Source organism: Pithys albifrons, chromosome 5 (assembly GCF_047495875.1).
Source record: "Pithys albifrons albifrons isolate INPA30051 chromosome 5, PitAlb_v1, whole genome shotgun sequence".
In the NCBI taxonomy this organism is placed as follows: Eukaryota; Metazoa; Chordata; class Aves; order Passeriformes; family Thamnophilidae; genus Pithys; species Pithys albifrons.
Genome location: NC_092462.1, coordinates 48,053,380 through 48,066,113, shown reverse-complemented (window position 1 = coordinate 48,066,113; position 12,734 = coordinate 48,053,380). Strand labels below are relative to the sequence as shown.

The window sequence follows — 12,734 nt, the reverse complement described above, 5'->3', positions numbered from 1 at the left end:
CAATAAAAATCCTGCATGCAAGTGCCCAAGCAACTGAAATAGCAACCTATACGTCATAACATTTGTATGAACCGACTAAACAGGAATGAAAATGGGATTTCTCTTTTTCTTTTAACTGCTGCTATTAGAAAGGACCTTGAATCCATCCCACAGATTAGTATGCCAATGCCTTATGCAGCATACAGCAGTAGCCGGAGGCACTAAACACATGTAGAGGAGGAGGAGAAATTCCTGAAATGAGCTCAAACTGCCTGGTGCCCTTTTGGACTGTGTCAGCCCCAGCAAATCCTGCTTCCCATTGCCTCGGCCAGAGACAGTGGTGCAGGAGATCCTGAGCACTGGCTCCTGGCACCAGGATGCCAGGTAGCATCCTGGACTGGGGAGGGGATGTACACCTCCCATTGCTGACAGCCGAAGATGCACGTCCAAGCCCCAGCCCACACCCATCCATTAAGAACAACGGCCAACATCCAGCATGACAAACATCTCTGTGGGTTAGAAGGCTAAATAAATAAGAGATGAATAGCTACCGTACATCATAGCCCTCTACCCTGGAAGAATCAGTGAACCTGAATTCCACAAGAAAAGCAAGTAGGCTGTGTCTCCGCCTGTGCTCTGATTAATCTCATTGGTTTGTTTTCCTGGAAACTAGATGTCCCAGATGCCATTGTTTCCATTATAAGTATTCATCTGCTCTGTTTTGAGCTTGATTGCTCCTGTAGCCTGCTTGGCTTAACTGTTTGTTGTTGCTGTTGTTTGTGTTTTTTAAATTAATATTCTTAAACAAAATGCCAGCAAATTAAAATTAGGGCATAGCTGCAACCCTTAACAACAGATTCGTTAAATGTTTAAAACACTTATGGCATACAGAAATCCTGAGCTGTTGTATGCAGTGTGACTCAATTATTAATAGCTGCCATGCACATCAGACAAGAATTTCAAAAGGGGACTTTGAGTTTCTGCAAAACATTGCTATTTTTGTCTGACAGTAGAGACAAAGTCATTTAGAAATTAGTCTCGTTGGTACTAAACACAACTGTTACTAAAACATTCCCCATTATGTAGGCATAATACAGTAATTTTTCATTTTTGAGCAGAATTAGCCATTTCATTCATTATCTCAATGAAGATCTTGAAAGTTAACAATTTGTTAAAATATAAACAAAAGATAATTAATTAAAACATACTGGAACAAGTATCTATATAGTTATAAAAGCCCTATTTACTAGTACAATAACATTCAAGCACAAATTAAAGTAGCAACATTTACAGATGATATCCCAGTACATTTGTTTTTTCGAGAGGAAAGATCAAGCTATGGGGTTCTTTGAGGTGGGTTTTTTAAGCATGAAGATTTATGAACAGATTGCTATATTTAAATTTGCACTACAGAGAAAATAACATTCTGCTGTGGGCAAAAGCAGAAATACGGGAAATTTCTTTCTTGTCTCAAGTGAATTATTTCTGGTGAAAGGCTTCTCAGCATTTTGCTACAGGCATGCAGCTTTACACACAGAACATTATGCATGTACACACAGAGAGTGCTCTTCTGGGGGTGTCTATCCTGATGCCCTCCTCTATGCCCATCTCCCCACAAAGCTATTTACGGGAAATAAAGAAGAAACACAGATTCAGAAACGGAAAAAAACTCCCAAACACAACAACCACCAAAAGCATCGGCACTGAAAAGCAAGTTGATACAGAATAAAAGCAGCTTCACTCAGTATGTCTCAGCTGCTTCCAAAGCAGAAAGCAATGGGGACGTACTGCTATTATTAGCCCTCTGGATGGGAAGCAGCACGGTTTGAAGCTGTTGGCAAGATGTTGCAGGATGATGTTCTTTGCATGTATGCACAGGCACAAACACACAGGCAGACAGACAGATCCCCCAAAAATTCTCATGGTGAGCCCCTTCCCGCCACTCGGGTGAGACAGACAGACAGAGAGCACGACGCTGACGCGACTGTGCGTACTCACAGCTCGGAGTACAAGAAGTGCAGGTTGCCCACATTGTCTATGTAGTTTGCAGGACTTAGCCAAGGTAGGACCAGTAACAGGAGAGCCTTCATTTTCAGTGCAGTGCTGGCACTGCTGCTAGGTTTCCTCCTTCCCACCGTCTCTCTGTGCTGGTGGGACACACAACAAGAAGCTTTTGTGCCAGCCAAGCCCCTTCTAAGCAAGCCTTTCCATTTCAACGCAATGGTAGCACATTATGAATTGAGCTTAAATCCGTTAAATGAAGCTACACTGCAAAAACCATTGACCTGTAAGAGGATTACTCGATCTGACTCTCAGATGGGTAGATGTGAGGGTTTAGGGACAGCACAGCGTGGTTGGCGAGACAGTGACTTATGCTGCAGAGGAGAGCGATGCTCGGGGAAGAGACCTGCCTCCTGCAGGATTCAGAGTGGTTCTTCAGAGGCAGCTGGTATGTTTACATCACTGCCCACAAGCAGATGGGTTACGAGCTAAACTGCATCAGGGAAGGGTGTAGCTGTCTGACAGTGGGGGAGAAAAAATGCCCCCCGTGGAGTTTTGTAGCAGGCGATATCAGAAGACCACACCTTTTTAAAGTAAAACACTGCAAAAGATCACAGTCAACTGCTGGCTGTTTGCATCTCAGTCTGAATTCCCCAGATACAGTCAGATGTTTTTGCACAAATGTAAATCATGTAATAATCCAAGGATATGTCTTTTCTCAGATTTTTTTTTGAAGGATGCAAGAGCAAACATTTTAAATAAGGATGCTTTCAATGGACTGCTCCATGGTAACCGGTGTTTAAAAAAAATGATAAAGTTCTTTCATCAATTACAAAGCATGAAACAGCAAGCTCACCTTGTTCCATCAGTGACCTCACCTCTGATCAGGGCAAAATTTGTTTTTTTTCCCTGAGAACCAGGATTGGTCTAAATCTGAATCATGCAAGAAATGTGAGGACTGCTGCCTGCCCTAGTGACTCTAGCAGAGTCTACTTTAATTTATTCAAGTGAGAACACAGATCACGTTCTGTCAAGATTTCAGATGGGTTCTGAGCTGTTCTTGCAGGCACCAGAAGTTTATGACTACTGTTGTATTAGTTTGATTAGCAAAGTCACACACTTTCTCTTCCCTCTGTTGATTGACCAGAGTTAAAGAGAACAGTGTCAGCTCAGTCTGCTCGATCTGTCCCTGGGCATGACAGAGCACAGCTTCCATCTCTCCTGTCCTGCCATGAGTTGGAGGTGGAATGGCAAGAGAGGTTTCTGAATTTCTGAATTAAATTAGGCAGGAGCATAAGAGACCTTGGGTGATAATTAATTAATTCTGTGGTTAAAAATACCATAAAAGTACTGCACAGTGTCTGCAAGCACAAGGTTGCAGAAGGCCACCTTTAGGGGTCACTCAGAATGCTCCCTCCTGTTTCTTCTGTCAGGTGGAGACACCAGTCAGGCTGCCCTACCTACCCCCTGGAAAGCTGAAACTCTCAGCAGCAGAAATTCCCTGTAGTTTCCTGTTCTGCTGTCTCTGCCCTTTAGCCTTAAGGTAGCTCAGCCCTCCCAGCCATTCAGAGGAAGGAGAATGCATGTCATGAGTAGCAAAGAAGCAAACATTCAACCTACATAGCAATGCTTTTGACTGAAATACCTTAGAGGATTTAAGGTTTGATGGGAAGGAAGACCCTTGCTCTGTCTCTCCTGTCTCCTGCTTCCTGGGGTTTGCAAAGCTGGGATTTAGTGCAGGGAGCTTGACACAGGTAAGCCAAAACAGCAAGTGACTGTGGGAACATGTTACTGAGACAATTCTTTCTACCTCTGGTTGGGCTCAGGCCAAGTAAGCCAGAAGTGTAGGATCTTAAAGATCCTGAGGAAAAGATCCAGGCCACTGACACTCAGTCATAAGTGCTAGAATAAAACTTGCCATGCTTTTACAGGACCAAATCAGGGTTTATAGCACTGCAATTCAGTAAGATATGTAGTGAAGGGTACCTTTACTACTACCTTAAGGAGGAGAAACTAAGACACTGGAGTGACTTGCATATGTCCATGTAGGAGAATGGACACAAGAAATCAGAGTTGTGCTAGCTATGTGGCTTCCATCTAAAAAACAATATTCCAATATGCTTATTTATAGGGTGGAGGTGGGGATCCTGCTAGTTTTATGGCCACAGAATCATTATGTCAAAAATATATTAAGACAAACAGGAAGATCTAAAACACATTAAAGTCAGCTGTATGTGTAGCAAAGGGAAAGGGTATTTGCATTAGAGGCTCAAGATTTTGTGGTTGCAATATGTAGAGAAACATCAACAGCAGCTCACAGAAGACTGATAGTCCCTTTACCTGCGTTACTATTGAAATGAGCATTTGGGGTGTGTCAGAGAAGTACTGACCAAAGGCAGAAAATGATGATTAACTTTGCTACGTTTTCCCCATAGCAGCAGACAGCTAACCTCGCTGAGCACTGCCAGCCTGGGCTAAGCCTGCTGCCACCACCTCTATGTCATGAGCCGGCAGCACTCTCACAGGAAAAGCCAGCTCCAGAACTAGGTGGGCCAAGGGCTCCAAACTCCACAAACTTTTAACATGTGAAAAGTGGTCTCATGACCTTTTCAAGGGGTTGACAAATCTGTTGCTAATGGTTTTTTTCCTGTTTCAGTAATGCAAAATGGTCACACTTTTGGTTGCTTAAAACACTGTAATTTCAGTCAATACCTTCAGTGAACAAATTCCTAGTGAGAATTCAGGTGCTTCAGGAAATGAGGTCTCCAGTTCAAATAGGGACATGTTTGAATGGCAGGCTGCAGAGCCATTTCAAGTTATGGGCTTCAAGACTGTGTAGTGTGCAGCCATGTGAACAGATCTCTACTCTCTGGCTCACCAGCCTGCTTACCAGGGGTGCTCTGACCCTCAGCATTGCCATGTCTGTGCAGGAATGTGCTCCCAGCAGCAGTGTGGAGCCCTGCACTGGTTGCTTAAGGCTTCCTCCACAATGCATACGCTGAAGCATGCATTTGCAAACACTATTTACACCTGCAAACCACAGGGGAAGTCATTTCACTGGACAACAGATATAGGCCACAGAGAAGGGCATCACTTAGACCCCATCTCTCCTTCAGCCTGAGGTGTTGTTACCCAGGCTATGCCAAAGCATTTGTCTGCCATCAGAAATCACAGCCCTGAATGTTTAATCTTTTCCTTAGAAAGGGCAGAAGATGCAAGACAAAAGCAGCAGCACATGCTTTTCCTCTGCAAAACAGAGAATCATTTGTCAACATTTCTCTCCTTGCAGAGAAACTAAACCACTCCCTGGAGGGGTCTTTCCCAGAGGCAGAATGGAGAGTATCCTGGTCACCAGGAGAGGTAAGCTTGGAGGGACAGTCCCGCTAGGGTGCTCTTCCAGACGTGTCACTCTGTGAGCCCCACAGTGCGGTGCCCAGGGTAAGTGCTCACCTGGAAGAAAGGAGCACTCAGCTCCAAAGACCAGTACCAAACCAGAATATTTTCTGCTCTACTTCTCATATAGGTCATTTGTGATTCAAAAAAGGTTTGAAGAAAGGGCAATTATAAAACCCTTAATGTGGTATTAAAATATTTATAATAGCTCAGCTTCCTGAAACTCACAGATCTCTTCAGACTACATACACACTTCCATTATGCAGCTAACCACAAGGTATCCACCTAGAACCGCTAACAATAGCATGAAGTACCTTGAATGCATTTGAATCTAATAAAAAGAGCAAGATAAATGGACTAAATTCAGCTCTGAATTAACAATAGTACAGGTGTTCATTAGAGGTGAAATCAACAAATCTTTCTTTACATTAACTGTTTCTTTTGATCAGCATTAATTGAAGATTTTTTTTCTCTGCTCAGAAGAGTGAAAAAAAGGTCTGTCAACAACAACTTACTGGGTTTGGAAATGCTGTTCGAGGTGACCCCGTTGCATGACCTCTGAGCAATGTTCTGTGAAAGGGCAGCTAACCATTAGCTTGTCCAGGAGGTTATTCACTAGTATGCTGGACTTCCTGCACGACTGGAGAATCACAAGCTTGCGGTCCATGGGGCAGAAGTCTTTTTCCACAAGGAAGTTTGTAAGGCAGACTGTGCAGAAGGTGTGACCACAGAGTGTGTCTAATGGCTGAAGCAAAGGTTGCAGGCAAATGTGGCATATGAGATCATCATCTACTTCTTCAGTGTAGCTGTACAAGTGATTTTCTTCTGGTAAATGAGCTTGGCCACAGGTGACACAGAGTGGTGGAGAGCTATCCTCCATTTCTTCTTCTTTCTGGCTCATGATCAATGTAATTCAAAAGGGGGCATGTGGGAATACCTGACCCGTTTTCTATTTGGAAGAGCTGCAGCAAGGTTTGTTTGCCATCAGATCTGTGGGGAGGAAAGCCAGAGAATTATGTTCCGGGTGTTGTTATCTTACCATACTTACAGTATGTATATGGATATGAGGTATTTTAACAAGTGTTAGGGATGGATTGGGTCTGTGGGATAGGATGGTGAAGCAAAGAAAGAGGCAGAAAAAGGAGAGAGACTTCACGGTCTTCTATTCTCTTAAATCTAGCTCAGTTTAGACAGATACTCTCAGTATAAAGAAAGATACCAAAATAGGGAGAAATACTACTGGCATTTAATGGTTGAAATCCTTAATTTAGCATATCATTGCAGTTCCATCAGCCGATTTTGTGGCCACATTACTTCTGCTGGAAAAGCAGCATTATGTGTGCACAAACTTTGCAATAAAATAGATACAAAATAATGAAAGAAAGAAGGAATATAGCTAGGAATAATGGCTGCTGCACAAACTGTCTGCTCAGCACAGCATGGGATAGCAGCAGCTTTGCCTAATGAACACGAGCATACAGATGCTTTTTGTGTAGCCAGAGAGAAGACAATTTGGGTCATGAGAACTAAGAGCATGGGACCCCCTAGACCATCCTCATACCACAGCAGCAATGGACCTGGGCCCCTGTATTCAAAGCTTGTCTGCCTGAAGTCAAGCACTTATTACCATCTGCACCAGCATAATCAGTTCAAAACTTCATTTACTTCCCAAAGCACCAAGTGCCTCACATACTGAAGGGGAAAACATTATGCCAAGTACTGTATCACTAAAAAAATAGGCCTATTCCCTTCATAACTTGTAATACAGAAATTCACTATGTCCCTAACTGCAAACCCAATTAGCTCTGGCCAAAGCACCTGTCTGCTGATATTTTAAAGATGTAAACTCTGTGGGTGGCAGCAAAACTGAAGAATAATTTGTCGTTTTTACTTGAAGAACCCCAACTACTCATTGGAACACATATCTCATTACATCTTTGCTTATTTTGTTATACTGCTTTGAAAATAAACATGAAGATATAAAACATGCAATGGCCTAATTACTGCTCTTGCTTGGAAATGTAAATCTTATTTACTGCTCTGCCGTAACACTGTTCTTTTGCTTCCAGCTTGACTTAATTTGCTGAGACAATGTGTCAGCCTTAGACACATACGTCTGAGGGCAAATGAGGGAAAGAATAATAAAAGAAGTCTGTCTATGACAGAGCATATTTTCACATAAATAAAGCCTTATTTTTATGCAAAGCTCATGGACTCTAAATCTGAGAGATTAAACTTTAACATGGCAGGGGTTTTCTGACATGAAGGTAAAATAATAGCCCCACTAACTCTAACCAGATGCTTAGATGTCATACATTCACTTCAATGTTTTACTAGATCTTATTCTTATGAAGCAATTATGTTAAGTGCCTGTATAATAATAGTTTTTACTTGCAAGATGAAGTTCTGCATAAGCTCTATCTGCAGATTAGCAGTAACTTCAGTGGAATTAAAATAATTGCTGGTTAGAACCCCCACAAATATTTACAATACTCTATACTGGGTCAAATGTTTCCTTTTGTAAAAATATTCTCAAGAGCTTTATGAACAGCTCTTTGTGAAGAAATGAAAACCTCTGCCTGTTATCTTAAAATAGGAATTATTATTTCATCCTACTGAGGTGGCATAGAGCAAAATGAAACTAGAAAAGAAGATCAGAGGCTGAGGGGGGACTGTTTGGGCACTGCAAGTGCCTCCTGGTAGGATGCTCTTAGGCAACTTCTCAAGTGGGGTGGCTGCGAGCTGGAGTTTGATCTGCCAGCAGTGTTTTGCAAGAGAAAGGGAGCCCTCCACATCCCTCACTCATGGAGGGAGCCCATCTTAAGTGCACAGGACTGCTTGCAACAATGGCAACACATACCTTGAGAATTTTCAGGATTGTGGCTTTAAAAATAGATGTAAAATGAATTAGAAATCAATGAAGCATGACAAAAATAACACTGCATTATGATCTTTGTTTTTTCTTACATTTTCAAAAGCCCTTGCACCGGGGACAATGAGGGATGTGGGTATCATGCTGTTTTCTCCACTCTGCTGCCACGTTCTCTAGTACCACCACACACAGATAAATCCATGTGCATGCACCACACACAGAATACAGCCAACCCAGCATTTTGTTGCCTCAGGGATGTCCCCAAGGACAGAAATTTTTACTTCCTGCTGGCAGGAGACCCAACACACAGCTTTCATCAGCAAACCTGCTGAAAGCTAAAGCCAAAGCCCTGCTCTGAGGAAGGAACAGACTCCAGGTACAGGAGCATGGGCATCCAAACATCCCCTTCCCAAACTCATGCGTTAATCCTGAAAGAACTGCTCCTTCACTCCCAGATGTACAACACATTAATTCCTCTGATACAAATTAGCTACAGCTGGAAATATTGCTACAGCTCCAAAGTGACTGGAATTATTTTCACAATGACAAGAGAAAGGCCATGCCCTGTTACAGCAAAAATGATCAGAGATACCCCAGAGGATGCAAAGTCCAACTGTCCAGGCCACACTAGAGATGCTCTTTATGAATCTGACATACTAATAATTTATTAAGAAAATTTAGACCACATAATAATATAAATTCTGGAAAAAAAATTAAAATCTAAGCCTCTCCTGGCTAATCTGGTCCGTGTTCATCCACGATGAACCTTCATAAACTGCTGGACATATCAAGTAATGAAATTATCAGGGTGAGTATGGTACTAAAAGGGTTAGCATGGAGGGCATGTGACAGAGTTGTCACACAGATTCAGTCAGAAGCAGACAGTGGTTTGCCTTGTTTACAGTCATTGTATTTTTAAAATTTATGTGCTGTCATAATAGCTATGTAATTAATTTTATGTCCATTTAGGAAGTTCAAAGCCTTGATTCCTCTTGAATGGTATAGAAGAAAAGGGAGAGGCAACTTAAAATTGATCTGTTGGTTACCAGTGCTTATTTCTACTTATTCTATTGCCTATGAACACAACAAAACAAAAAACGCTTTGAGCAAGGAAATCTGTACAGGTGAATTGTAAACCACAGTGACATGAAAAAAAGGCAATTATTACCTGACTGAACTTCTATTCTTCAAGGCCCATTCTTGGGGGAAGAGGAGAGGGGAAAGAAGAGGGGAGGAATCCTACTTTCATTTGCAGTTGATGTCAACCATCACTGGCAGCCTCTGCAGCTCTTGAATGTCACCTTGGCAGTCTCATGCTTCTTACCATCAGAGCCATATTGACAGAGAGTGGTTGTTGCATGGATGATTGGCAGTAGGAACTTTTAGAGGAGCTGGTGGTGCCATGCCCAAGTAGATATCACCAGCATCTGCTGCTTCACTGCTGTGCAGGAAGTTTTCAACAACTAGGTCCCAGATTAGGCATAGTTGTACAGCATCTACCACAGCTTCACTTGGATAAAGAAAATTAAGTACTGTTTTGTAGGAATGTCACAGTGTTGTGCCATTGCACTCAACTAAGCTACAGTCCAAGGCAGAGACCTGAAGCATAGGAATACAGTGCAAATGATGAAGGGAGAGCATTGTCCTCTGGATATCCACATTGCCAAGTTTTCAGCCACCAGCTGGAATGAAAATGGTCACATCAGGGCATGAAATAACCCCGAGAGCTGTGACCATAGTGAAATCTACTATCATGGTAACATATTTTTTAAAAAGTTACCCAACAGTCTGCACTGATTTGAAGGAGTTTGTATTTTACTGGTCTTCACTGGCTAGGAGTTTGAAGCCCCAGAATCATCTAAGAGAATATCAGAACAAACCCAGAAAACAAGCATGGACAGTAAACATGAAGAGTAGGTAGAGAGAATACCTTTCATCTCCTTGCATAACCAAGCCCATAGTTGTTCCATTCCAATGAAGCATTTAACCAATCTTAAGCTTAAATAGTGACTTACCATGGCAGTTACACTGGCAGCAGTGTAGCAAGAGAAGGGCAGAACCCCACTGCCTCTGCCCAGCCACACTGTCAAATATTAACCCAGCTGCTCAAGTGGTTGCACTTGGAAGTAGCATGGCACAAAATGGAAGAAACTTCAGGTAGCAAGAATTGAGTAACCAAAGCTAAAAGGAAAAGAATTAAGTGATAAAAGATACTGAGGAAGTGGCTATCACAGGAAGGAAAAAATAGTTGCTTAAAGGCCAATGAAACAGTGACACAGAGCCTGGAGCGGCAGCTACTGGCTTAGATCACAGTGAAAGACAAACCAGTGAGCAGGCATCACTGGAAAACAGACAACACAGATGAGCTCCAAAACAGTTAGAGGAACTTAGCGCTCCAGTGGCTCTGAAGTAGCATAGCTTAGTGGTAATGAAGTCCTCTGTCAAGGGTAAGGGCAGCCAGCATGTGGAAGTAAAATGGAATCTGAATAGTTCAGTAAGATTAACTTGGTTTGGGTTTTTGTTTGGTTTGATTTTCTTTCTGTGTTTAAGTGACACATTTTATTAATGTTCCTGTTTTATTTTTGGATTCCAAGTATGTGCATAACAAATCCAGTATCTGCTGATTAAAAGAGGATGCTTTTTCATGCCCTGTTTCTCTGCTATATAACCCTGAAGGAGGTGGATGTACTACCGACAGAGCTGTTGTACTCTTCTTAGCTACACTGTGATAGCAAAGTTGTTCTGCATCCTTTCCCTAGTGCCTGCATGGGCTGTTATCTCCTATGAATGTCCATTTCTGAGTGAGTGACAGCCATCCATTTATGTGGTTCCCCATGCCACTGTATGGCCAAAGGGACTGGTCCTCAGGCATGTATGTAAACTGCTCTGCCACAGTGGCATTGCCAGCTGCCAAGTAGTCAGAAGCTTCTTATTCTTCCAGAGGTGCTTTTACCTGGCCTTCCTTTCACCACTCTAGCTGTGAGCATGCTGTAACTAACACACTTGGCTTTCTTGATACTCAGCTTATATTGCTCAGAGCCTGGAGACTGCCATCTTGCTTGTTAATGTTGAAAAATATCCACATCAAATTGCTGGAAAGCTCGGCAGCTTTCACAGTTACAGAATTAGCTCTTTAATGAAACCTCAGCCCAGTTTCCAAGGGCTAGACATGGGCAAGTTAGGCAATGTGGGCATTGTCCCCATCTAGTGGCTCACCCACACTGGGAAAAAGTGTGGATCAGAGCCAGGAAGGAGGGAGCAGAGGTCTTCCTTCCCCCTTTCAAGCAAAAGCACAAAGCCCTCAGGTTACACAGAGTTAGCTGTGACCATACTCAAGGGAGTATAAACCTTACTGCTCCTGTCAGAGCACAGGGTTACAAGATTACACCACTTATTTCATATTCATGGCTTTATAATGAAATATCAGGTTGAATGCTTAGACAAAACTATTTGCCTTTAGTAACATTTTAACTGTTTTAATTTATTATCTCTCATCAAACTGTCTTCTCTGGTAACAGGCCTCCCAGGTTTCCTATTACTGTATTTCGTACCACTACCCAAATGAAGTTTTTTTATAGAGCACACTGACTTTACTGCTCAAGGTGGAACTATATAACACTTGTGGAAAACAGAGCGACCCATACTTCAATAGTATGTATTATACAGTATTTTATATTCAAAAAGACAGTGATTCAGATTTCAAAGATCTGGTTATAAAACATCATGTAGTAATTTGCACTAGTCCTGGTAGAGCTGCACTAAAGACCAAAGGGGTGAGTCAGTCTGCCTAGATTTGGAACTTCATCTGAAAGAGCGTTATAAAACACTAAAGTGTTCAAAATCTAATCATCAAGCCTTGTGACCAGCATTCCTGCTATGTATATCTTACTCTCTCCTTCCCGCCACCCCCCCCCCCACACACACACACACCCCTTCTCACTGATTTTTAAATCTATTCTAACTAAAGAACAATCACAACATTTTCTTTCTGCCTGAGGTGTAATTAGTTGGAGATTTGTTATGGGCAGAGGTGAGATGCATACCTCCAGGTAAAAAGTCGGTAGCTGGAGGATAGTTAGTAGTCCTGGAGATATTGATTTAGCAGATAAGAATTCAGCCTAACTTTTAATACTGTTAGAACTGGGTCTTAGAGGAAAATAACTGTTTTTAAAAGTTCAGCACATCAGTACAGAATGTCTCTGAGACATCACACAGGAGCTTCAAAACCTCTTCTCTGCCTGGACCCAACTTTAAGACATCTAGTTTTTTTAAGTCATTGTTACTCAAAAAGTTCTCATAGCTTATAACAATCAAAGCACTTTGCAGACACTTCAGGGATGAAAGGCATTTCCAACTGAATAGAAAAATCCAGTGGTACTGTACAGTAGGTGAATAACCCTGACTTTTTAAGTTGTAGCTCAAGCTGTGAAACCTAACAGAAATGTCATACTGTGCCTGCATGCACAATAACTTCTAAAACTAGAACCAG

General features: G+C 42.1%; 1 protein-coding gene across 5 annotated transcripts in view; it reads right to left on the bottom strand.

Moving 5' to 3' along the window:
* Positions 1 to 10,299, bottom strand: part of LNX1 (ligand of numb-protein X 1) — a 71,572-nt gene extending 61,273 nt beyond the window's left edge. For 2 of the 5 annotated variants that reach the window (XM_071556479.1, XM_071556482.1), the window contains exons 1-2: positions 10,261 to 10,299; positions 5,889 to 6,363 (exon numbers count right to left, since the gene is read on the bottom strand). In XM_071556479.1, the coding sequence (XP_071412580.1) occupies positions 5,889 to 6,274 (386 nt within the window). In that variant the 5' untranslated portion in view covers positions 6,275 to 6,363; positions 10,261 to 10,299. Of the gene's footprint in view, positions 1 to 1,977; positions 2,372 to 5,888; positions 6,364 to 9,413; positions 9,475 to 10,175 lie in introns of those variants that run through there. The other 3 variants (XM_071556480.1, XM_071556481.1, XM_071556486.1) reach the window with 3 other exon arrangements.
* Positions 10,300 to 12,734: the final 2,435 nt, after the last annotated feature.